Source organism: Halichoerus grypus, chromosome 11 (assembly GCF_964656455.1).
Source record: "Halichoerus grypus chromosome 11, mHalGry1.hap1.1, whole genome shotgun sequence".
In the NCBI taxonomy this organism is placed as follows: Eukaryota; Metazoa; Chordata; class Mammalia; order Carnivora; family Phocidae; genus Halichoerus; species Halichoerus grypus.
Window position 1 is genome coordinate 52,794,298 of NC_135722.1, and position 25,635 is coordinate 52,819,932.

At 37.5% G+C, this 25,635-nt stretch overlaps 1 protein-coding gene across 4 annotated transcripts in view; it reads right to left on the reverse strand.

Annotated features, from left to right (window-relative positions):
- The window catches only part of RAB6A (RAB6A, member RAS oncogene family), a 77,289-nt gene that overhangs the window by 31,013 nt on the left and 20,641 nt on the right, over positions 1-25,635 (reverse strand). For all 4 annotated transcript variants that reach the window (XM_036119508.2, XM_036119507.2, XM_078058531.1 and 1 more), the window contains exon 2: positions 6,615-6,673. In XM_036119508.2, the coding sequence (XP_035975401.1) occupies positions 6,615-6,673 (59 nt within the window). The remainder of the gene's footprint in view (positions 1-6,614; positions 6,674-25,635) is intronic.

Here is a 25,635-nt window from a genome sequence, read left to right on the forward strand (position 1 = left end):
ATCATTTATTTGAATCCATACTTTTCTCACTAAAAAGACTACATTTTCCAGCCTTCTTTGAGCTTTAAATAAATGGGGCTGATTCAGTTGAGAAGTACACTCTTGGTTTTTTTCCTTTCCTTTTTCTTGCCTGAATGTGATACCATGGCCAGAACTCCAGGAACCATTCAATAACCATGAGGCAACCTCCATATGGAAGTCATATATTAGATTTGGTTAAACAAAGTTAAAAGTCCCAGATGACTATGGAGCTGCCATACAAGCCCTGAACTACTCTACTTACAGACTTCTTTTATATGGAAAAAAAAATTCTCATATCACTTACTAATGTTATTTTGTGTTTGCTATAAACAGCCCAAAATAATTTTTAATGGCTACAAACCAAAATATACCTTGTCAGACCTCACAGCCAAAACATATAAATGTTTTTAAAATTACTGCAAAGTAAGACTTTATGATAAAATGTATAATAATCCCCTCCCTTCCACTGCACTATCCTACCTTTGGGACATCATTTATACACCAAACTTGTAAAGATTAAAATTAACCTGAAAAACATAGCCTGTTTCTGCTCTTTTCAGTTAATTTTATTCCAAGCAGAACTATGGCAAAAAAGTTAATCAACCACAAGAATTAAGCCAACAGCAGGAAAAATAGAAAGAATGGATGCAAAACTAAACATTATCAGCTATTCCAGCACCTTGAATGCTACTGATGTAGAACTAATTCAAATCTTCATAAAAGACGGATGAGACGTTAGTCCTGCCTCTTGCTGATGTTCTTTATAGAAATGCAGAAGGCAATAACTGTAGAAGAAACCAAAGGTGAGAGAAAATTCTCCCACATATCTTAATTTATAGCTTCACATTATTTTAAGTGTTAATTAATTCATTATGTTGGAAAAGTCTACTTTGTAAAAAAAAAAAAATAAGAAATAAAAAAATTAAACTGAGTACTTGTACTGCGGGAGCACACAATTCAAGATTAAACAATGGCTTACCCAAATATATCAGCATCAAGATAATAATAACTATAGTTTAGATATTTGTATTTGGATGCTCTCCAGTCAGACCAGTGTTTATCTGCCCCAAAAGCAATTTTATAAAATATTGCAGATGTAAACTAACTATTCTGCCTGACTTCCCACATACTGGTTTGTCACCTGTACTGATGCCACATAAAGCCAAGAGACCCATCAACATCATGATTTTCCATAAGGGACATGAGTTTTCCTACATAAAAGTAATTAAGTAAGGAAAACAAGTTTTTCTCTGTACCAAGCAATGATAATCAGCTTCCTTCTGTGGTACAAATATATAGAGTTCTGTTGCCTGGCTGCTGCTTTCTCTAGCAGGAAACAGAGAAAGAATAAGAGTTGAGAAAGGCAAAGACTAGAATAAAGGGAGAAAAGAGTGGACAAGTTAAAGAAGAGTCTAACATTGACTAACAGAGATAAAAAGAAAGAAGAAAGGCAAAGGATCCCAGAAGGAGGATACTGATACAGGTTCCATTTAGAAAGGTAACCATCCATTAATAAATATGTTTATATAAATTTATGTGTGTGAAACTTGTATATATAATTTTCTCTTAGATATCTTTGTGCCACGTTGCTTAGGAGAAAAATTATGTGGAGTCTGTCGACTTCAGAAATGAGTCATTATAACAAGCATAAAATTTTACTTATGTAAGGTGAACAAGTTCTAGAGATCACTGTGCATATAATACTGTATTGTACACTTAATCTGATTAGAAGGTAGATTTCATATTAAGTGTTCTTGGCACAGTTTGAAAAAAAGAACTGTTCTCCCCCCACTCCCCATAAAACGACAATACTTCTGGTAGGAGAAAAAAAAAAAAGAGTCCTTAAAAATTAAAGAAAATTAAAAACCAAAGAAACACTGGATGAGAAAAACAGTGCATGCAGGGGGTAATTTTATTTCTATTGGTAACAAACTAGAATTGTGTGTAGAACAATTTAAAGCTTTAACTTGAAGAGCTTAAGGATGTATTAGATCACCACCATCTTCCTGGAAAAATTCATTTGTATTGTTTTAAATGTTTCAATGGGGGCACCTGGGTGGCTTAGATGGTTAAGCGTCTGCCTTCAGCTCAGGTCATGATCCCAGGGTCCTGGAATCAAGTCCTGAGTTGGGCTCCCAGCTCACTGGGGAGTCTGCAACTCCCTCCCCTTTGTCCCTCCCTGCCCCCTGCTGGTGCTCTTTCTCTGTCTCAAATAAATAAAATCTTAAAAAAGAATAAAAATATAAAAAAATTAATGTTTCAATGTTTTAAACTATGCCACAATGAATTTATGTTTGTTTGGGGTTTTTTTTCCATTTAAGACAGGGCATACTTTATTCAAAGATTTTTTTTTTTAATTTATTTATTTGACAGAGAGAGAGAGATAGCAAGCAAGTGAGAGACCGTAAGCAGGGGGAGAGGGAGAAGCAGGCTCCCCGCTGAGCAAGGAGCCTGCTGCAGGACTCAATCCCAGGACCCTGGGATCATGACCTGAGCCAAAGGTAGACATTTAACCACCTGAGCCACCCAGGCATCCCTGGGAATACTTTATTCAAATCCATCAGAGAAAAGGACATCTTGAGTCTATAACAAAGTGTTGTGTTTTAAAGCACAGGTCACTAATTGTACATGAAGAGTATACACTGCTACATACAAATTAACTGATCAGAGCTCAACTTTTCAATGTTTAAAACAGAATAAGCTTCCCTGTAAAAGCAGCACCTTTGTGACATTTTTAACTTTAGCACTCCTCTCCTTCTTCAAGCTCTCCTTCTACTAAATCCACACCAACCTCCTCATAATCCTTCTGAAGGGTACCCATGTCCTCACAGGCCTCAGAAAACTCTCCTTCCTCCATGCCCTTAGCCACATACCAGTGAACAAAGGCATGCTTGGCATACATCAGGTCAAACTTGTGGTCCAGGCAAACCCAAGCCTCAGAAATGTCTGTGATGTTGCTTACCATGCACACAGCTCGCTGTACTTTAGCCAGGTCTCCACCAGGTACCACGGTGGGAGGCTGGTAATTAATGCCCACTCTGAAGCCAATGGGGCACCAGTCCATAAACGGGACGGTATGCTTGGTCTTGATGGTGGCAATGGCAGCACTGACAACTTTGGGAACTATGTCGCTACTGTACAACAGGTAGCAAGCCATGTATTTACCATGGCGAGGGTCACATTTCATCATGTGATTGGCTGATTCAAAGCATGCAGTGGTGATCTCTGCTACAGAAAGCTGTTCATGGTAGGCTTTCTCAGCAGAGATGACAGGAGCATATGTGGCCAGACAGAAGTAGATGCAGGGATAGGGCACCACACTGGTCTGGAATTCTGTCAGATCAACATTCAGGACTCCATCAAATCTGAGGGAAGCAGTGATGAAGGACACAATTTGACCTATCAACCTAATTAGGTTAATGCAGGCTGGGCGTTCAATATTGAGGTTTCTATGACAGATGTCATAGATGGCTTCACTGTCTACCATGAAGGTGAATTTATGTTTATTGTCGACTTGTAACAGCCTTCGGAATAAATCTTCTAAATTCAAAGTAATCTCAAAGGTTAGTCTACAAACAAAAAAACAGGAAAAAGAATGAATCTACTCTAACTGTGGGAATCTTTCTTCAGCTTATTTATATTAAGCTGAACCGTGTAAAACTGACAATATTCTATCATTTTTTAATTATAAAAATAGCAACATAATATGGTTCAAGCTGATACACTTTAAACTGTTAAGAAAATCTGTGAGTTTATAACTGGAAAAAGAAGGTAAGTGGTGAAAAACAAGAGCAACTTTAAGATACTCAATTCTAGGCTCTCTAGTTAGAAAGAACAATTTTTTTTGTTTCACTCTGAAATACTGTCTAAATTTTGGTCAATTAAAGGCTCTTCTGGCCAACCAGTTTCCTCCTTTTTAAATGAAATTAATTCAGTGCAAAGGAACCATACATAGAACATGAATTACTAACAACATAAAATTTATCATTTTTGTGAAATAAAACTTCACTTAAACTAAGTTTGATATATACATTACATATGGCTCATATAAGCCCAAGAATAAATTTCTAGCAAGGAGACTAGTTCCTTAATTATTCATTTCAGAAGTCTTTCTGTTGTGTGTGTGGTGGAGGTCGGAGTAGGGAATCTTCAAATGATTCACTGAAGAACTCTTCACCTGAAACTAAGCTGGCAGCTAGCCACATAAAGGTCAATTCTTCATATTCAAAGATAATACTTAACATACTGTCAAGCTGATTTCCCTACATTAGGATGTAGGGTACTATATCATCTAAATTTTCTTGTTAGAGCTAAACTAAAAGAACATCTAGGACTGTATCTAATTGTTATAAAAACTTGTAACTCACACTGTTAATTAGCAAAACCTATTAATGCCAAAGTACCATGATACTTTAGCTTTATTTTTTTTAAGATTTTATTTATTTATTTGACAGAGAGCGAGCACAGGCAGGGGGGAGTGGCAGGCAGAAGGAGAGGGAGAAGCAGGCTCCCCACAGAGCAGGGGGAGCCCAACATGAGACTCCATCCCAGGACCCCGGGATCATGACCTGAGCCGAAGGCAGTCGCTTAACCAACTAAGCCACCCAGGCGCCCGATACTTTAGCTTTATTAGCAACAACTTTCCCACAAACAATCACAATCTTTCCTTATCTGTCAAATTCTATCAATATCACTACCTTTATGTCAATCACTATCCTTATATATGTCTGACTGAACAGCAGCATGAAGAAACAGCAATGGCACTTTCAGGTATGCCTGAAAGATTTCCTTAATTTCACTGGGAACATGGGTATAACAAAATCCTTTAGAAACACCCAGAGAACTCTAGATAGGCTCCAGCTAATAAGTCATTTAGCCTAAGACTCCGATCTTAGTTCAGATTTTTTAGCCTATGGTAATGGTTCTACTCCTAAAGATCTGAGCTTACACTTTTCAGGAATTTTCCACATGTGGCTCAATAACATCAATACTTTTGTTAGTCTCTGAAACTGGCATCTGTAGCTCTTCTGATGAGAAGAGACAGAGCATTGCTCAGAATCAAGACACCATCAAGACCTTCAAGAGAAGGTCCTCTAGGTGAAGCCTATAGGCCGTAGAGTTGCAGGGACCTAGAAAATTGGGGATATCTGACCTAAAGGAGTCCAGAAGAAAACTGATGCACTCTTACTGACTGAGCTATTTTTCATTTCTAAATTTGCTCTTTTCATGTCTAATGAGGTGGCTAAACCATTTCTGAGATATTCAAAAGAATGATAATAAAATATATACAGTACACACTAATTAGCTTTTTAAGAAGTGACTTTCCTAAAATGTCAGATTTATATATGTCAGTCATTTCTGTTCTATGATCATTATGGTTTTTAATAAAAGGCTTAATTAAAACAAATTCCTTTTGGGATGAAAATGTTCCTAATCTTGATGGTGGTGGTAACTTCACAGGTGTACACATCTACTGAAATTTGTCAAAATGCAAAGAATTAGTAATTCTTTACTATGTGATTTAAGAGTCCTGTGTGTGTTGGATAAAAGTTCTTTGTCATGTGTCTTTTCCTTGTTTTTTTTTTTTTTAAGATTTTATTTATTTATTTGACAGAGAGAGACACAGCGAGAGAGGGAACACAAGCAGGGGGAGTGGGAGAGGGAGAAGCAGGCTTCCCGCCGAGCAGGGAGCCCAATGCGGGGCTCGATCCCAGGACCTGGGATCATGACCTGAGCTGAAGGCAGATGCTTAACGACTGAGCCACCCAGGCGCCCCTGTCTTTTGCTTGTTTTAGGGTTAGTTTACTTTTCTAGTTTCTTAAGGTAGAAGGTTAAATTATTGATTTAATATATTTCTTCTTTTCCTTAAAGCACTGCTTTAGCTGTATCCTATAAATTTTGGTATGTTGTGGTGGTTGTTTTTTTTTTCCATTTGTCTCAAAGTATTTCCTAAATTTCCTTTGTGAATTTTTTTCTTGACTCATTGGTTATTTGGGAATGTGCTGTTTAATTTCCACATATTTGTGAAAATCCCAAATCTCCTTCTGTTAATGATTTCTAATTACATCATTCATTTATTCTTGACTTTAAGTATAGATCAAAAGGTCATAGAATCCTAGGCTTGAGGGGCACCTGGGTGGCTCGGTCGTTAAGCGTCTGCCTTCAGCTCAGGTCATGGTCCCAGGGCCATGGGATCAAGCCCCGCATCGGGCTCCTTGCTCCACAGGAAGCCTGCTTCTCCCTCTCCCACTCCCCCTGCTTGTGTTCTCTCTCTGTCAAAAAAATAAATAAAATCTTTAAAAAAAAAAAAAGAATCCTAGGCTTGAACCACATAAGAGAATATCTATAACCACTACTACTTCTTTCCCAGATGGTAATTAGTCATAATCTTTCAATGGACTTTGGAAGAAGAGATAAAGAAATCAAGTGAAAAGATTGAGGACTATGAGCAAAATCAGTTATACTTTGTATTTATACAGCATTTTACAGATTACAGAAAGTGCTTTTATGTAAATAAGTAGATTTTTGAAAAGACCTTAAATATTACTTCTAACATAAAAGAGAGACGAGTTAAGTCAGCAAAAATAAAATACCTGATAGGTGTTGTCAAAACTGTCATACATGAATCTGGTGATCAAGGATGTCTTTCCAACTGAAATGAAAAGGAAAGAAGATTCACTCAGTTAAAACAATATACTGTGATTCTTCTACAGAGAACTGCAATTAAAGTCAATGGGAAATATCTGCAATGGTTCTACTAATAATAATTTAGAAACATATAGACCCTAGCTTGTTGAAACACCTTTCTCTAATAACAGATAACAATCTCTCAAATTAAAAGCACAGGTAAATAAAGTTTTATTTAGTAAAGAGATGAGGAAAATGAAAAGATGGAGGAAAATAATAAGTTATGTTGACATCTCTAATTCACAAAAGGCCAAGCAGATATTACTTGGGCCCTAACAAAAAGAACTAGGATTAGACTTGAGAAGAAGCCTCTTTATATAGCAATGGTTGAACTATGAATTTCTTTATTAGTAAACAGTACATATAGTTTCCATTTTTTAAAAAAATGTTCACCATCTTTTTCACATAAAAGAGTAAAATGCATATTGTATTTTACTGGTGGTACAGAAAATTACAGGAACAAAGTGAAAATTATGTATATCATACCACCCATATACAATTAATGTTGGTTTATGTTTTTCTGTAATATTTTTTATATATAAAAACATGTACTTAAAGGTAAAATTCTAGAACCATTCATAGGAAAGTCAGGAAAAATATACATACTACTGTTTTCAACACTGATTGGACTCTGTAAAAAGTAAATGTAAAAATCTGAAGGGATAAAAGGCAATATGCATTTCACAGAGGGGGAAATAGTGGTGGATAAAAGCAAGGAACTATATAAAATACATAACAAAGAAATATAAAATAGCTTGTTAAAATAGTTTTTATTCAGAGGCGCCTGGGTGGCTCAGTCAGTTAAGCAGCTGCCTTCGGCTCAGGTCATGATCCCAGAGTCCTGGGATCGAGCCCCGCATTGGTCTCCCTGCTCAGCGGGGAGCCTGCTTCTCCCTCTCCCACTCCCCCTGCTTGTGTTCCCTCTCTCGCTGTCTCTCTCTCTGTCAAATAAATAAATAAAAATATTTAAAATAAAATAAAATAGTTTTTATTCAAAGGATTAAAAATTATTAAGCATTTTATTTTTAAAAGATTTTATTTTTAAGTAATCTCTACACCCAATGTGGGGTTTAAACTCACAACCCCAAGATCAAGAGTGAATGCTCTACTGACTGAGCCAGCCAGGTGCCCCTAAGTATTTTAAATACGATTCACTATGGAGTCCTAGTAAATATATTGCTCTGTTTACCTCAAACTTCCTGTAAAATGGTATGCAAAGTATAATGATTTGCTACATGTTGTTTTTCCTAAAAGATTATAAGCTCCAGGGGCACCTGGGTGGCCCAACTGGTTAGGTGTCCAACTCCTGGTTTCGATTCAGGTCATGACCTCAGGGTCCTGGGATCAAGCCCCGAGACAGGCTCCCTGCTCAGCAGGAGTCTGCTTCTCCCTCTCCCTCTGCCCCTACCCCCACTCATGCTCACTCTCTCTCTCAAATAAATAAAGTAAAAATTTTACAGTTTATAACATAGAGAATGTAATATATGACAACTAAAACACGAAAGATGGGGAGATAGATGCAGTTATACTGTTGTAAGGTATCTATAGTTTATGTGAACAGTACAGTACAGTCTGTGAGAGGTTAATGATGCATATCATAAGCCCTGGCAAAACCACTAAAAATATATGCAAAAAGGAATGGCCAAGAAGTCAACAGAGGAATCAAAATGGAACAGTAAAATAATAACAAAAATCAAAGGAGACAAACCCAATCCAGCCCTATCAATTTATAGAGTAAATGAAAAGTAGATTTAAAAACTCCAATTAAAAGACAAAGATTGTCAGAATGGATAAGAAAACACAAATACTTGCTTTCTGTAGAGACACACTTTAAATACAAAAATGGAGGCTCTAACTACTAGAATAAATGAGGCAGAAGAGAGAAATAGTGATATAGAAGACCAAATGATGGAAAATAAAGACGCTGAGAAAAAGATAACTACTGGATCACGAGGGCAGAATTCGAGAGATAAGTGATACCATAAGACAAAACAACATTAGAATAATTGGGATCCCAGAAGAAGAAAGAGAGAGGGGGGCAGAAGGTATATTGGAGCAAATTATAGCAGAGAACTTCCCTAATTTGGGGAAGGAAACAGGCATCAAAATCCAGGAGGCACAGAGAACCCCTCTCAAAATCAATAAAAATAGGTCAACACCCCGACATCTAATAGTAAAACTTATGAGTCTCAGAGACAAAGAGAAAATCCTGAAAGCAGCTCGGGAGAAGAGATATGTAACCTACAATGGTAGAAACTTTAGATTGGCAACAGACCTATCCACAGAGACCTGGCAGGCCAGAAAGGACTGGCATGATATATTCAGAGCACTAAATGAGAAAAATATGCAGCCAAGAATACTATATCCAGCTAGGCTGTCATTGAAAATAGAAGGAGAGATGAAAAGCTTCCAGGACAAACAAAAACTAAAGGAATTTGCAAACACGAAACCAACCCTACAAGAAATATTGAAAGGGGTCCTCTAAGCAAAGAGAGAGCCTAAAAGCAACATAGACCAGAAAGGAACACAGACAATAGACAGTAACAGTCACCTTACAGGCAATAAAATGGCACTAAATTAATATCTTTCAATAGTTACCCTGAATGTAAATGGGCTAAATGCCTGAATCAAAAGACACAGGCTATCAGATTGGATAAAAAAACAAGACCCATCGATATGCTGTCTGCAAGAGACTCATTTTAGACCCAAAGACACCCCCAGATTGAAAGTGAGGGGGTGGAAAACCATTTACCATGCTAATGGACACCAAAAGAAAGCTGGGGTGGCAATCCTTATATCAGACAAATTAGATTTTAAACCAAAGACTGTAATAAGAGATGAGGAAGGACACTATATCCTACTTAAAGGGTCTATCCAACAAGAAGATCTAACAATTGTAAGTATCTATGCCCCTAACATGGGAGCAGCCAATTATATAAGCCAATTAATAACAAAAGCAAAGAAACACATCGACAACAATACAATAATAGTGGGGGACTTTAATACCCCCCTGACTAAAATGGACAGATCATCTAAGCAAAAGATCAACAAGGAAATAAAGACTTTAAATGACACACTGGACCAAAGGGACTTCATAGATATATTCAGAACATTCCATCCCAAAGCAACAGAATACACACTCTTCTCTAGCGCCAATGGAACATTCTCCAGAATAGATCACATCCTAAGTCACAAATCAGGTCTCAACTGGTACCAAAAGATTGGGATCATTCCCTGCATATTTTCAGACCACAGTGCTTTGAAACCAGAACTCAATCACAAGAGGAAAGTTAGAAAGAACTCAAATACATGGAGGCTAAAGAGCATCCTACTAAAGAATGAATGGGTCAACCAGGAAATTAAAGAAGAATTTTAAAAATTCATGGAAACAAACGAAAATGAAAACACAACTATTCAAAATCTTTGGGATACAACAAAGGCAGTCCTAAGAGGAAAGTATATAGTAATACAAGCCTTTTTCAAGAAATAAGAAAGGTCTCAAATACACAACCTAACCCTACACCTAAAGGAGCTGGAGAAAGAACAGCAAATAAAGCCTAAACCCAGCAGGAGAAGAGAAATAATAAAGACCAGAGCAGAAATCAATGGACTAGAAACCAAAAGAACAGTAGAACAGATCAACGAAACTAGGAGCTGGTTCTTTGAAAGAATTAACAAGATTGATAAAAACCCTGGCCAGACTTATCAAAAAGAAAAGAAATAAAATCATGACTGAAAGAGGAGAGATCACAACCAACACCAAAGAAATACAATTATAAGAACATATTATGATGTAATGTATGGGGATTAACATAACAATAAAAAAATTAAAAAAAAAAGAACATATTATGAGCAACTATATGCCAGCAAATTAGATAACCTGGAAGAAATGGATGCATTCCTAGAGATGTATCAACTACCAAAAGTGAACCAGGAAGAAATAGAAAACCTGAACAGACCTATACCACTAAGGAAATTGAAGCAGTCATCAAAAATCTCCCAACAAACAAAAGCCCAGGGCCAGATGGCTTCCCAGGGGAATTCTACCAAACATTTAAAGAAGAATTAATACCTATTCTTCTGAAACTGTTCCAAAAAATAGAAATGGAAGGAAAACTTCCAAACTCATTTTATGAGGCCACCATTACCTTGATCCCCAGACCAAAGACCCCATCAAAAAGGAGAATTACAGACCATTATCCTTGATGAACATGGATGCAAAAACTCTCACCAAAATACTAGCCAATAGGATCCGACAGCACATTAAAAGGACTATTCACCAAGACCAAGTGGGATTTATCCCTGGGCTGCAAGGTTGGTTCAACATCTGCAAATCAATGTGATACAATACCTTAATAAAAGAAAGAACAAGAACCATATGATCCTCTCAATAGATGCAGAAAAAGCATCTGACAAAGTACAGCATCCTTTCTTGATCAAAACTCTTCAGAGTATAGAGATAGAGGGTACATACCTCAATATCATAAAAGCCATCTATGAAAAACCCACAGCGAATATCATTCTCAATGGGGAAAACCTGAGAGCTTTCCCCCTAAAGTCAGGAACGCGGCAGGGATGTCCACTATCACCACTGCTATTCAACATAGTATTAGAAGTCCTAGTCACAGCAATCAGACAACAAAAAGAAATAAAAGGCATCCAAATTGGCAAAGAAGAAGTCAAACTCTCTTTGCAGATGATATGATACTTTATGTGGAAAACCCAAAAGACTCCACCCCAAAACTGCTAGAACTCATTCAGTAAAGTGGCAGGATATAAAATCAATGCACAGAAATCAGTGGCATTCTTATACACCAACAACAAGACAGAAGAAAGAGAAATTAAGGAGTCGATCCCATTTACAATTGCACCCAAAACCGTAAGATACCTAGGAATAAATCTAACCAAAGAGGCAAAGAATCTGTACTCCAAAAAATATAAAATACTCATGAAAGAAATTGAGGAAGACACAAAGAAACGGAAAAATGTTGCATGCTCATGGATTGGAAGAACAAATATTGTGAAGATGTCAATGCTACCTAGACCAATCTACACATTGAATGTAATCCCCATCAAAATACCATCCATTTTTTTCAAAGAAATGGAACAAATAATCCTAAAATTTGTATGGAACCAGAAAAGACCCCGAATAGCCAGAGGAATGCTGAAAAAGAAAAGCAAAGCTGGCGGCATCACAACTCTGGACTTCAAGCTCTATTACAAAGCTGTCATCATCAAGACAGTATGGTACTGGCACAAAAACAGACACATAGATCAATGGAACAGAATAGAGAGCCCAGAAATGGACCCTCAACTCTATGGCCAACTAATCTTCGACAAAGCAGCAAAGAATGTCCAATGGACAAAAGACAGTTTCTTCAACAAATGGTGTTGGGAAAATTGGACAGCCACATGCAGAAGAATGAAACTGGACCATTTCCTTACACTACACACAAAAATAGACTCCAAATGGTTGAAAGACCTAAATGTGAGACAGGAGTCCATCAAAATCCTAGAGGAGAACACAGGCAGCAACCTCTTCGACCTCACCTGCAGCAACTTCTTCCTAGAAACATCGCCAAAGGCAAGGGAAGCAAGGGCAAAAATGAACTATTGGGACTTCATCAAGACAAAAAGCTTTTGCACAGCAAAAGAAACAGTCAACAAAACCAAAAGACAAGCGACAGAATGGGAGAAGATATTTGCAAATGACATATCAGATAAAGGACTACTATCTAAAATCTATAAAGAACTTCTTAAACTCAACACCCAAAGAACAAATGATCCAATCAAGAAATGGGCAGAAGACATGACAGACATTTCTGCAAGGAAGACATCCAAATGGCCAACAGACACATGAAAAAGTCCTCAACATCACTCAGCATCAGGGAAATCCAAATCAAAACCTCAGTGAGACACAACCTCACACCAGTCAGAATGGCTAAAACAGCAAGTCAGGAAACGACACATGTTGGCAGGGATGCGGAGAAAGGGGAACCCTCCTACACTGTTGGTGGGAATGCAAGCTGGTACAGCCACTCTGGAAAACAGTATGGAGGTTCCTCAAAAAGTTGAAAATAGATCTACCATACAATCCAGCAATTGCACTACTGGGTATTTACCCCAAAGATACAAATGTAGGGATCCAAAGGGGTATGTGCACCCCGATGTTTATAGCAGCAATGTCCACAATAGCCAAACTGTGGAAAGAGCGAAGATGTCCATCGACAGATGAATGGATAAAGAAGATGTAGTATATATATACAATGGAATATTATGCAGCCATCAAAAGGAATGAGATCTTGCCATTTGCAACGATGTGGATGGAACTGGAGGGTGTTATGCTGAGTGAAATAAGTCAATCAGAGAAAGACATGTATCATATGACCTCACTGATATGAGGAATTCTTAATCTCAGGAAACAAACTGAGGGTTGCTGGAGTGGTGGGGGGTGGGAGGGATGGGATGGCTGGGTGATAGACATTGGGGAGGGTATGTGCTATGGTGAGTGCTGTGAACTGTGCAGGACTGCTGAATCGCAGATCTGTACCTCTGAAACAAATAATACAATATATGTTAAAGAAAAAAAAAAAGAAGATAGCAGGAGCGGAAGAATGAAGGGGGGGGAATCGGAGGGGGAGACGAACCATGAGAGACGATGGACTCTGAAAAAACAAACTGAGGGTTCTAGAGGGGAGGGGGGTGGGAGGATGGGTTAGCCTGGTGAAGGGTATTAAAGAGGGCACGTTCTACATGGAGCACTGGGTGTTATACGCAAACAATGAATCATGGAACACTACATCAAAAACTAATAATGTAATGTATGGTGATTAACATAACAATAAAAAATTTTAAAAAAACAAACAAACCAGAAAAGAACATTTGCAATAAGCCATAAAAGAATGTAACTCTAGGGGCGCCTGGGTGGCTCAGTCGTTAAGCGTCTGCCTTCGGCTCAGGTCATGATCCCAGGGTCCTGGGATCGAGCCCCGCATCGGGCTCCCTGCTCCGCGGGAAGCCTGCTTCTCCCTCCCCCACTCCCCCTGCTTGTGTTCCTTCTCTCGCTGTGTCTTTCTCTGTCAAATAAATAAATAAAAAATCTTTAAAAAAAAAAAAAAAAAAAAAAAAAAAAGAATGTAACTCTAAATTATAGTCTTTCTGATGAGATTTTACTTCTAATATTTGAACTATCCCAACCAAAAAAAGTCTACTACTGAGTGAATAAGACGTGAAGAAGCAGTTTCTGGGTTGGAATCCCAGTTATTCCTTTTTTGAAAAACTGAGATATAATTCACATACCATAAAATTGACCCCTCTACAGAGCAAAATGTAGTAGTTTTGAGTATATTCACAAAGTTATGCAACCATTACCCTAATTCCAAAACACTGTCATAACTCAAAAAAAAAAAAAAATCCCATATCCATTAGCAGTCAATCCCTATAACCCTGTTCCTGGCAACCATTAATCTACTTTCTACCTCTATGGATATGCCTGTCTTCCAGTCCACATTTTACCACCTATGTAACTTGTAGTTTAATTAATCTTTCTGTGCCCCGGTTTCATCTATAAAATAAGTATAATAATAATTCCTATATCAAGGAATGGTTAAGACATATAAAGTGGTTAATATGACTGGATATACTTAGTGAACATAAACAATTCTTAAAAAGCATTTTAGAAGGCAGTCCTCTTTGTAACAATCTAAGATTTCACTGGAAGAGTGAAGATAATTCTACATGAATCTAGAATTTAGGTATTCCCTAACTGAAAACAAGTGCTGGGTCATAAAACAAGACCAACAAATTTAAAGGTGTGAAGTCATATAGTATATATGTTTTCTGCCCTCGGTGAAACTGAACAAGAAATTTAACTAAAAGATATCTAGAAAGTCCCAAAATGTTTGGAAATAAAGTAATATACTTATAACCTAAGGGTTCAAAAAGAAATCAAGGAAATTTAAAAATGACCTGACCGAATGATAATGAAAATATAACATATGGTGTGCAATATTCATAATAACCAAAAAGTACATCATCTGATGAATGAAACAAAATGCAGTATATCCATACAATGGAATATTACTCAGCCATAAAAAGGAACTAAGTACTGATACATGTCACAACAAGGACGAATCTTGAAAATACTATACTAAGTGAAAGAAGTCAGTCACAAAAGACCACATAAGATAGGATTCCATTTATATGAAGTGTCTAGAATAGGCAATTACACTGAGACAGAGATCAGTGGTTGCTTAAGGATAAGGGAGAGTAGGGGAATTGGGTGGTGATGGCTAAGGGATATGGAGTTTGTTTTAGAGGTGATGAAAATGTTCTAGGGCACCTGGGTGGCTCAGTTGGTTAAGCGACTGCCTTCGGCTCAGGTCATGATCCCGGAGTCCCAGGATCGAGTCCCACATCGGGCTCCCTGCTCGGCGGGGAGTCTGCTTCTCCCTCTAACCCTACCCCCTCTTGCGCTCTCTCTCTCACTCTCTCTCAAATAAATAAATAAATAAATAAAATCTTTAAAAAAAAAGAAAATGTTCTAAAATTGATTGTGGTGATGGTTACACAACTCTGTGAATATACTTAATGCCACTGAAAGATATATTTAGAAACAGTTAAAATGGTAAATTTTGTTATGTCCAGTACTACTTTATCTATGGTTTCACTTTCTGCCGTTTCAGTTACCGGAGGTCAACTGCATATCGGAAGCAGATGATCCTCCTGACATACCATCAGGAGGTCAACAGTAGCTTAATGCTCCCTTACAATGACTGCATCATTCACCTCACTTCTTTTCACCATAAAATGCATTTTATCATCTCACATCATCACAGAAAGGATTAGTACAGTACAATAGGGTATTCTGAGAGATCACATTCATGTAACTTTTATTAGAATATATTGTTATAATTGTTCTATTATTAGCTATTGTTAATCTTTTACTGTCTCTACTTTATAAATTAAACCTTATCATAGGTATGTATGTATAGGAAAAAACATGTAGTATATATAGGGTTTGGTACTACCTGGGGTTTTAGGCATCCACTGAGGGTATGTATACCCCGTGGATAAGAGGGGACTAGCATATATTTTGCCATATTAAAAAACCCTCTCACTAGCAAAAAAAAAAAAAAAAAAACTTTATAGGGGATTAAAAAAAAATTAATACTGGAACACCAAAAATAAAAGGAATGCTTAAAAAAGGGCTGATTATTAAAGGTTAAAGAAACTAATTATTGGGCCTCTAGAAGACCAAAATATACTAATTTAGGACAGAATTTCTAGAAGTGATAAAGAAATTCCTAACATAATACACTCTTCAAGAATCTTAGGATTCAGGGGTGCATGAGTGGCTCAGTCGGTTGGGTGTCTGCGTTTGGCTCAGGTCATGATCTCGGGGACCTGGGATCAAGCCCCACATTGGGCTCCCTGCTCAGTAGGGAGCCTGCTTCTCCCTCTCCCTCTGCCTGCTGCTCCCCCTGCTTGTACTCTCTCTCTCTGACAAATAAAATCTTTAAAAAAAAAAATACCTAGGTTTCAAAGAAGTAAGACTGATGTCTGCTAAAAGGAGAAGTCTCTATTCTATAACCTATATATAAAAATGTATGAACTGCTTTAAAATTCTTAGCCAGTTATATTGGTCAGATAATATTGAAACAAACCAACTAGATATTTATATTTTTCTAACTTTTTCCCACAAAAATAAGCTACTACAAAAGATTAATGTGCTATGGTAATAATTGTAACTTAAATCAGATGCTATGATTTTAGTAACAGAGCTAACAAAAAAACCCTATCTGTAGTTACAGTAACTACATAACTTCGTTATGGTAACCAAGACAGCTAAAAAAGGTACTTAGGGACCACAGCAGAAAAGCTCAGTTGCAAGCAAAATCCAATGCAATATCATATCTAAGACATCTCACATAGGTGGTGCAATTCTACAGCAAAACAGAAAATTGGGACTGGCTCAGTTTGTAAAGCATGCAACTGGATCTCGGGTTGGGGAGTTCAAGCCCCACGATGGGGGGGAGTTTATTTAAACACACACACACACACACACACACACCCAGAAAATCAATGAACCTTCACACACACACACACCAGAAAATCAATGAACCTTCACACACACACACACACCAGAAAATCAATGAACCTTCACACACACACACACACACACACACACACCCGAAAATCAATGAGCCTTCACACACACACACACACACACACCCGAAAATCAATGAACCTTCACACACACACACACACACACACACCCCAGAAAATCAATGAACCTTCAATGTAGCCAACCTAGTCAACAACACTAAAGTTCAATAAATCTAGTGGCCTTTCTCTAAAGACCTAAGTTGAACAAAGATTTTGTTTCTCCTACAGTTAAAAAAAAAAAAAGACAACTACAGCTACACTTTTACAATCATAACTAAAAAATGGGGATTATGAGTTTGATTGTGTGGAATATTTGTTGAAATCAGTAATTTCCTACCTATAGCTCAAAAGTAGTTTTTAATAAAGGTGCTTTATCTTTACAATAATATTTATGTGAGAGGCATAAAACCTATAGTATGAGTTTCCAGGATGATGAAATGGAAACATCCAGAGTAAAAAAAAAAAAAAAAAAAAATACTTGCGACATAAGAGATGAAAACAGGAGAACAAAATAAAAACTTAAAAAAAGAAAAAACAGAAACTAACACTGGGTGATGTATGGAATTGCTGAATCACTATCTGTACACCTGAAACTAATGTAACATTGTATGTTAACTAAAAGGAATTAAAATAAAAACTTAAAAAACAAAAAGATGAAAACAGGAAAGATACAAAAAGGTAAAGACTGGCTAATCTTACCAAAGTTAAACAAAAAAGTAAACAAATATTTTAATGCTACTATTTATTTCTCACTTCATTCCAAAACTACTAGGAACAAGGAGGTTGGGGGATAAGAATGAAAAATTATGAATAAGGCACACACCACAAAGGAGTTCACAATCCTCTGAAAGAGACAAACATGCACACACACAAGAGAATGAACAAGAGAAGAAAGCACTATTCCAAGTGTCCAACTTCTACACTGCTAAAGATATCTTTTCTTAATTTATATAACATTCCAAAGGCTCCCCAGTATCCATAAGATAAAGTTAAAAATTCTTAGCAGGCATTCAAGGACTTCTACAATCAAACTGGAACCAAGCCTTCTAGACTTATATCCTACCCTTACAAAACAAACTTCATTCTGACAATGATGAAAGGCTATTAGTTATTCTCCAAGCATAACATATATCTTGGAACCTCTGAGATTTTGCTCATGTAAACTAATTTTGTGGAACTTTTCTTTCCTGATTATATTATGAACTTATAAATTCAATATGAGATATGGTTCTGCCTGAAAGAAAGAAAAACTAAATTACCTCTCAAAATTATTTTCAGCCTCAGATTTTATTTCTACAAGTATTTTAGATGACAACAGGGTATTCCTACAACAAAGTGAACATCCATCTTTGAATGTATCATAAGGATAAAAAGATGAGTTGGAAATATCTGTACCCTCAAGGAATAGTCCAGTGGAAAGTTCAAAGTAAGTACTAGCACAAGATTCATTTTACCAGCACTGACTTTACATAAGTCTTTTTTTTTTTTTTTTTTAAAGATTTTATTTATTTATTTGACAGAGAGAGACACAGCGAGAGAGGGAACACAAGCAGGGGGAGTGGGAGAGGGAGAAGCAGGCTTCCTGCAGAGCAGGGAGCCCAATGCGGGGCTCGATCCCAGGACCCTGGGATCATGACCTGAGCCGAAGGCAGACGCTTAACGACTGAGCCACCCAGGCGCCCCTACATAAGTCTTTACATTAAGTCTAAGTGTAGAAATTTCACATAAGAAAAAGCATGATCCACTTTTCTTACGGGGAAAAATAAGAAAAATTGGCAATATATGAAATGCTTATCTCAAATTATCTTGTTTGTGCATTTATTTAGTAGTTTACTTCTCCCAAATTACAAATGGTAAGTTGCACAATAGGAATTTCATCTTGTTCATGGCTGTCTATGCTCAATCCGTCCCGTGCTCGCTTCAGCAGCACATATACTATACTCATATCCGTCCCTGCCCAGCACTGAATTAACCAATGAAGAGAAACTTCACCAAGTAGACAGCATCCATTACTAAGGCAGCCCAGAGTCTAGCATACAACAGGCTACAGCAGCCTTACGTTCCGGTAAAGATGAAAGTAGATACGGCTCATAGAACATACTTCATAATAAAGCTCAGGATATTGAGGTTTTAAAATCAGAAGGCCAAATTTACTAATTTACGGTAAGAAATAACTTTCGTAAGTATGGCAATATTCAAGTCAACTAGCAAATTGTCTCGTTTAAGCTGTACATATGATTTGTATGCTTTTTTACCTGTTGTAGTTCAATAAAGTTTTCCTTATTAAAAAAATCTAAATAGGGCACCTGGGTGGGTCAGTCGATTACGCATCTGCCTTTGGCTCAGGTCATGATCCCAGGGTCCTAGGATCAAGTCCTGTATGGGGCTCCCTGCTCAGTGGGGAGTCTGCTTCCCCCTCTACTTTCCCCTCTACTCATGATCTCTCTCTCTCAAAAACATAAAATCTTTAAAAAAAAATCTAAATAATTACTGTTTGAAACATTAACATCTTATAGGGTTTTATACACACACACACGCACACACACAAACTTAAAATACACATAAGAAGTAAAGTCAGGATGACTGATAAGTAGAGTCAGAGTTCTAAGGTCTCTGCATTGTCCAGAAAGGTAAAGAAATCAATGAACTGTAGACTTTTATAAGTCATGGCGACATGCCACAATTCCTACAGTAATCAATAAAAGGCAAAAAATGTATAACTTCCCAATTAATAACATAAAGAATATGGAATGATTTTTAAAAGATTATAAATTTAAATGACAGAAGAGTAAAAGAAATATCAAGGACAAAAAGAAGGTACATTAAGATAGCAGATTTACTTTAAATCCAAATACATAAGTGATTATATTAAATGTAAATGTACTCATGCTCCAATTTTAAAAACAGATTATCAGACTGGACAGAAACAAAACCTAACTAGATGACCACTAAAATACATCTGAAACCTAAGCGTATAAAAAGGTTGAAAGTAAAAAGAGAAAAAAACATAAATCCTGGGACGCCTGGGTAGCTCAGTAGGTTAAACAGCTGCCTTTGGCTCAGGTCTTGATCCCAGGGTCCTGGGATGGAGCCCCGCATCAGGCTCCCTGCTCAGTGGAGAGTCTGCTTCTCCCTCTCCCTCTGCCCTTCCCCCTGCTTTTGCGCACACTCTCTCTTTCTCTATTTCTCTGACAAATAAAATCTTTAAAAACAAAAAGAAAAAACAAGAAAAAACATAAATACTATAAAAACATTAGCCAAAAGAAGGATGGTATACCTACATTAACATCATAGTAAACTTTAGGGCCAAAAGCATTATTAGAAATGAAACGGAACACTTAAAGATAATAAAAGGTGCAATTCACCAAGAATGTAACAATTCCAAGTTTGTATATACCTAATTTTAAAGTCTCAAAAACACATAAAATAAAAATGAAAATGAAAAGAACTAGAAGAATAAATATACAAAGCCATAACCACTGTGGGAGATTTTAACATACCTCTTTTATTATCAGAATAGACAAAAATTCAATAAGGACACAGAATATTTGAACCACATGATTAACAAAACTGATCTAGTAAGCTTACACAGAATTCCGCACCTAACAACCAGAAAATACATTCTTTTCAGGAAAACATGGAATATTTATTAAAATTGATGACATATGGATCATAAAGAAAAGTCTCAAGAAAATTAAAACTACTGAAAATATATTCTCTGATTAGAGTACAATTAGGGTAAAAAAGAAAAATATAAAGAAAACCAGAAAAACCCTAAGCGTTTGGAAATAATATACTTCTATTTTATTTATTTATTTATTTATATTTAGAGAGGGGAGAGACAGAGAGAGAGGAGGGGCTGAGGGAAAGGGAGAAAGAGAATCTTAAGATCTTAAGCAGGCTCAGGACACCTAGGTGGCTCAGTCAGTTGAGCGTCCAACTCCTACGGTTTCAGCTTAGGTTGTGATCTCAGGGTCATGGGATCGAGCCCCATGACCAGCTCACATTCAGCATGGAGTCTGCTTGTCCTTCTCCCTCTGCTCCTCCCCTACTTCGCGCTCTCTCTCTCAAATAAATAAATCTTTTGAGGGGGAAGAAAAAGATCTTTTGTTTTTGTTTTGTTTAAAGATTTATTTGTCAGAGAGAGAGAGAGAGAGAACGCACACACAAGCAGGGGGAGAGGCAGGCAGAGGGAGAAGAAGGCTCCCCACTGAGCAAGGAGCCTGATGTGGGACTCTTAAGATTAAGCAGGCGCTTAACCAACTGAGCCACCCAGGCGCCCCTAAAGTAAATAAATAAATCTTAAGAAAAAATTTGTCACGTAAACTACAAAAGTCCAGTACTGCAAAATACCTGAAACACTTAACTTCATCTAACAGATTTAGTTCATATAGCTCAACTTTCCAGAGATGATTAGTTTTTTCACCACTTGTGGTTTGGGGAACATCTAAGTATCCTGTATTTTCTGCACATATTTCACCTATATAAAATTTATCAAGGAAGGCGCCTGGGGAGCTCAGTCAGTTAAGCGTCTGCCTTCGGATCAGATCATGGTCCCAGGGTCCTGAAATCAAGTCCTGCATCAGGCTCCCTGCTCCGAGGGGAGCTTGCTTCTCCCTCTGCCTCTCTGTCTCTCACGAATAAATAAAATCTTTAAAAAAATTATTAAAGTAATAATATAAAAAAAAAGTTTAGTGCTTTATTGCTGGAGCTCTAGAACCAAACTGTTGACCTGAAATCCCAACTTGGCCATTTACTAACCTTACACAATTGGGTCAAGTTCCTTAACCTCTCGGTGCCTCCATTTCCTCAAAGTAAAATGGGAATAACAGTAGTACCTATTTTATAGGATTATTTTAACTTTTTATTTGGATATAATTTTAAGCTTACAGAAAAGTTATAAAAATGGTACAGAGAATTCCAGTATACCTTTTACTCAGCTTCCCCTAATCAGAACTCTTAAATAGCACAATTATGGAAACTGTGAAATTAACAGTGATACAATGCTATTAACTAAACTACAGAACTTATTTGAGTTCCACCAGTTTTTCTACTGTCCTTTTTCTATTCCAAGATCCAACCCAGGACCTCACACTGTATTTAGTTGCCATGTCTCCCTAGTCTCCTCTCATCTGTGACATTTCCTGTCTTTCCTGTTTTCCTTGCCACTTTTGAAGAATACTGGTCAGTTATTTTATATGTCCCTCAATTTAGATTTGTCTAATGTTTTTCAGTAGATTGAGGTCACGCATTCTTTGACAAGACTACCACAGAACTGACAAGCCTTTCTCACTGCATCATAACAAAGGGGACATGATGTCATATTGTCTTATTCCTGATGTTAACCTTGATCACTTGGTTATGGTGATCTCTATATAATTTCTCTACCATAAAAGTTACTATTTTTCCTCTTGTAAATAATAAGTATCTTGAGGGAGATACTTTGAGACTATAGTGTCCTGTGTCTTCTCAAACTTTGGCCCATTAATTTTAGCATTCAAAAATGCATCTTGCCAGGGGTGCCTAGCTGGCTCAATCAGTAGAGCATGTGACTCTTGATCTCGGGGTCATAGGTTCAAGCACCATGTTGGGCGTACAGCTTACTTAAAAAGAAACAGATCTTGCCTACAGCAATTATTGCTGTGGTATTCTAACAAGTGATTTTGTATTTCCATCATTCCATCTACATTTATTAATTGGAATTCTTCTATAAGGAAGAGTGGTTCTTATTTAACTATGGATTCATGGATACTTAATTCTGTGGGTTATAATGTATTATCATCATTTTTTTTTTTTTTTGCTCAAATTATCCCAGCTTTCTCTATTGGGTGCCCTTTCAATAAACCCCCATTCTTTCTTAAACACTTCCTTACTTTGTGGCACCAGAAGACGCTCCAGGCTCATTTTGTATTTTCCCTGCCCCAGCCCTGAAATCAACCATTTCTCCAGGAGCTTATAGGGCTGGTTTTAAGGATTAAATTAGTTAGGATTGTACGGTACTTAAAACAGGGCCCGGTATGTAGTTAGTAATCAAATGTCAGTCGACACTATTTTGTATGCAAGCAAATATATTAATATCAGGAAACCACAAAACATGGATTTACTCACAAAATAAAGGTAGTCTTGACTATTCAAAAACATTTAATGGTTTGACAAGAAATACATATTTTCCAGTACAGTTGTCAGGAGGTGTTATATGAAGTTTTATATTCAGTTGCAATGGGATATTGAGCACTGTATTAGTTTGCTAGGGCTGCTATAACAAAGCACCACAAACTGACTGGCTTAAACAACAGAAATTTATCGGAGGCTACAAATCCAAAAGTTCTGAAAAATAAAACTAAATTATCACAGTATTTAAAATAATATCGATCAGGGGCACCTGAGTGGCTCAGGTGGTTAAGCGTCCAACTCAACTTTGGCTCAGGTGATGACCTCAGAGTTGTGAGACTGAGCCCCTCATCAGGCTCTGCTCTGGGCATACAGCCTGCTTGACATTTTCTCTCCCTCTCCCTCTGCCCCTCTCCCCCTTCTCACTCTCTTCCTCTCTTCTCTAAAAAAGATAGTATCATTCAGATTGAGGCTGAAGTAACTATTTAGGTTGTTTACATAAAAGGCTAATTATTTCATTATCAGAAGTTTTAAAAACAAATGTACAATATTTTGGAGAGAAAAGTAAGTTCAACTAAAGAATTCTGAGAGTACAAAAGGAATGCTTTATTTAAAACTAAATGTCCTCAATCTTTTTGTGGTAAGTAACTACTTTCAATTTCTGGAAGCTTTGTGAATAGTAAATATGTAGAAATAAATGAGAGTGCCAACATAAGTTGGTGGGTGGAACCTGCCAAGGACCATCTATGCAGTCCATACTATATATGAGAATGGGGAGATTCTTCTCATTTTACATATAAGGAAACTGAGGCATAGAGAAGTTAAAGTGAACTCTATTTTTTTTTTAAGATTTTATTTATTTATTTGACAGAGAGAGACACAGAGAGAGAGGGAACACAAGCAGGGGGAGTGGGAGAGGGAGAAGCAGGCTTTCCGCCAAGCAGGGAGCCCGATGCAGGACTCGATCCCAGGACCCTGGGATCATGACCTGAGCCGAAGGCAGATGCTTAACGACTGAGCCACCCAGGTGCCCCTAAAGTGAACTCTTTAAAAGCACATAATTTATAAGGTGGCAGAGCAAAGACCACAGTTCAGTTCTACCAACTCCTGCTCTAAAACTATTCCCCCATATCATATAAGTATAAAAGTTTCACAGGCCAAAGGAAAGAAATGTTTCATATTAAACAACTTGATAAACACAGAAAGTTTACAAATGAGTAGTAACTTTAGCAGTCATCTAGTGTTTTCCTATTCACTCAATGTCAATGTGATGATGCTTCTGTCACCTTTTAAAGAAAGACCTCCTTACCTGGAGCACCAAAGAAACAACAGACAAAAAAACAAAACAAAAACAAAACAAGAAGAAAGACTTTCTTATTCAGCTTCCTAATGACTGGACAGATTCATTATTTTATGGTCACCTATATGAAGGACATTATGCTAAATACCAAGGACAGAGATCTAGACCACTTAAGAGTAGATTTTATGCAGCCTTAAATACTACAGATTAAAATATCTTTAGTCCAGAAGTGCCCTAAAATCTGTCTAAGTCTAAGCATCATCACATTCTCTATTTCCCTATTATAATCAATTTAATTCACCTTAATTATGTAGATAATTTAAAGTGTACATGCATAAATTTCTGAAGGGATATGCTTCAGTTTTAAGAGAATGGTTAAGGCTAGATCCAGGATTAATTAGAGGCTATTTACATTAAAATGAATTTAAATTAAATTAAATTTAGAAATCAGTTTCTCAGTTGAACTACCAAACCATATTAAATAGCACAAATATAGAACAGTCCCATCTTCGCAAAAGTTCAACTGGATAATGATGATCTAGAGATCCTGAAATATTAAGTCTCAAAAACATGTAACAGAAAGGAAAGCAAGGGCGCCTGGGTGGCTCAATCAGTTAAGCGTCTGCCTTCGGCTCTGGTCGTGATCTTGGAGTCCTGGGATCGAAACCGGTGTTGGGCTCCCTACTCCGCGGGGAGTCTGTTTACCCTCTCCCTCTGCCCCCTCCCTCCTGCTCGTGCTCTCACTCTCTCAAATAAATAAGATTTTTTTTTTTAAAAGGTTTTATTTATTTATTTGAGAGTGAGTGAGAAAGAGTGAGCGAGTGTGCACGAGAAGGGGAAGAGTAGCAGAGGGAGAGGAAGAAGCAGAATCCCTCTGAGCAGGGAGCCCAATGTGGGGCTTGATCCAGGGACTCTGGGATTACGACCTGAGCCGAAGGCAGACGCTTAACCAACTGAGCCACCCAGGCGCCCGGAAATAAATAAAATCGATGAAGGAATGGAAGGAAAGAAAGAAAGAAAGGAAGGAAGGAAGGGAAGGAAGGAGGGGCAGGGAAGGAAGGAAGGGAAGGAGGGAAGGAAGGAAGGGAAGGAGGGAAGGAAGGAAGGGAAGGAAGGGAAGGAAGGGAAGGAAGGAAGGGAAGGAAGGGAAGGAAGGAAGGGAAGGAAGGAAGGAAGGAAAAGAAAGCATCCCAGGGTGCCTGGATGGCTCAGTCTGGTAAGCTTCCAACTCTTGATTTCGGTGCAGGTCATGTTCTCTGGGTCATAGGACTGAGCCCCCCGAGTCAGGCTCCATGCCCAGTGCTGCTTAGGATTCTCTCTCTCCCTCTGCCTACCACCCCACCCACCTT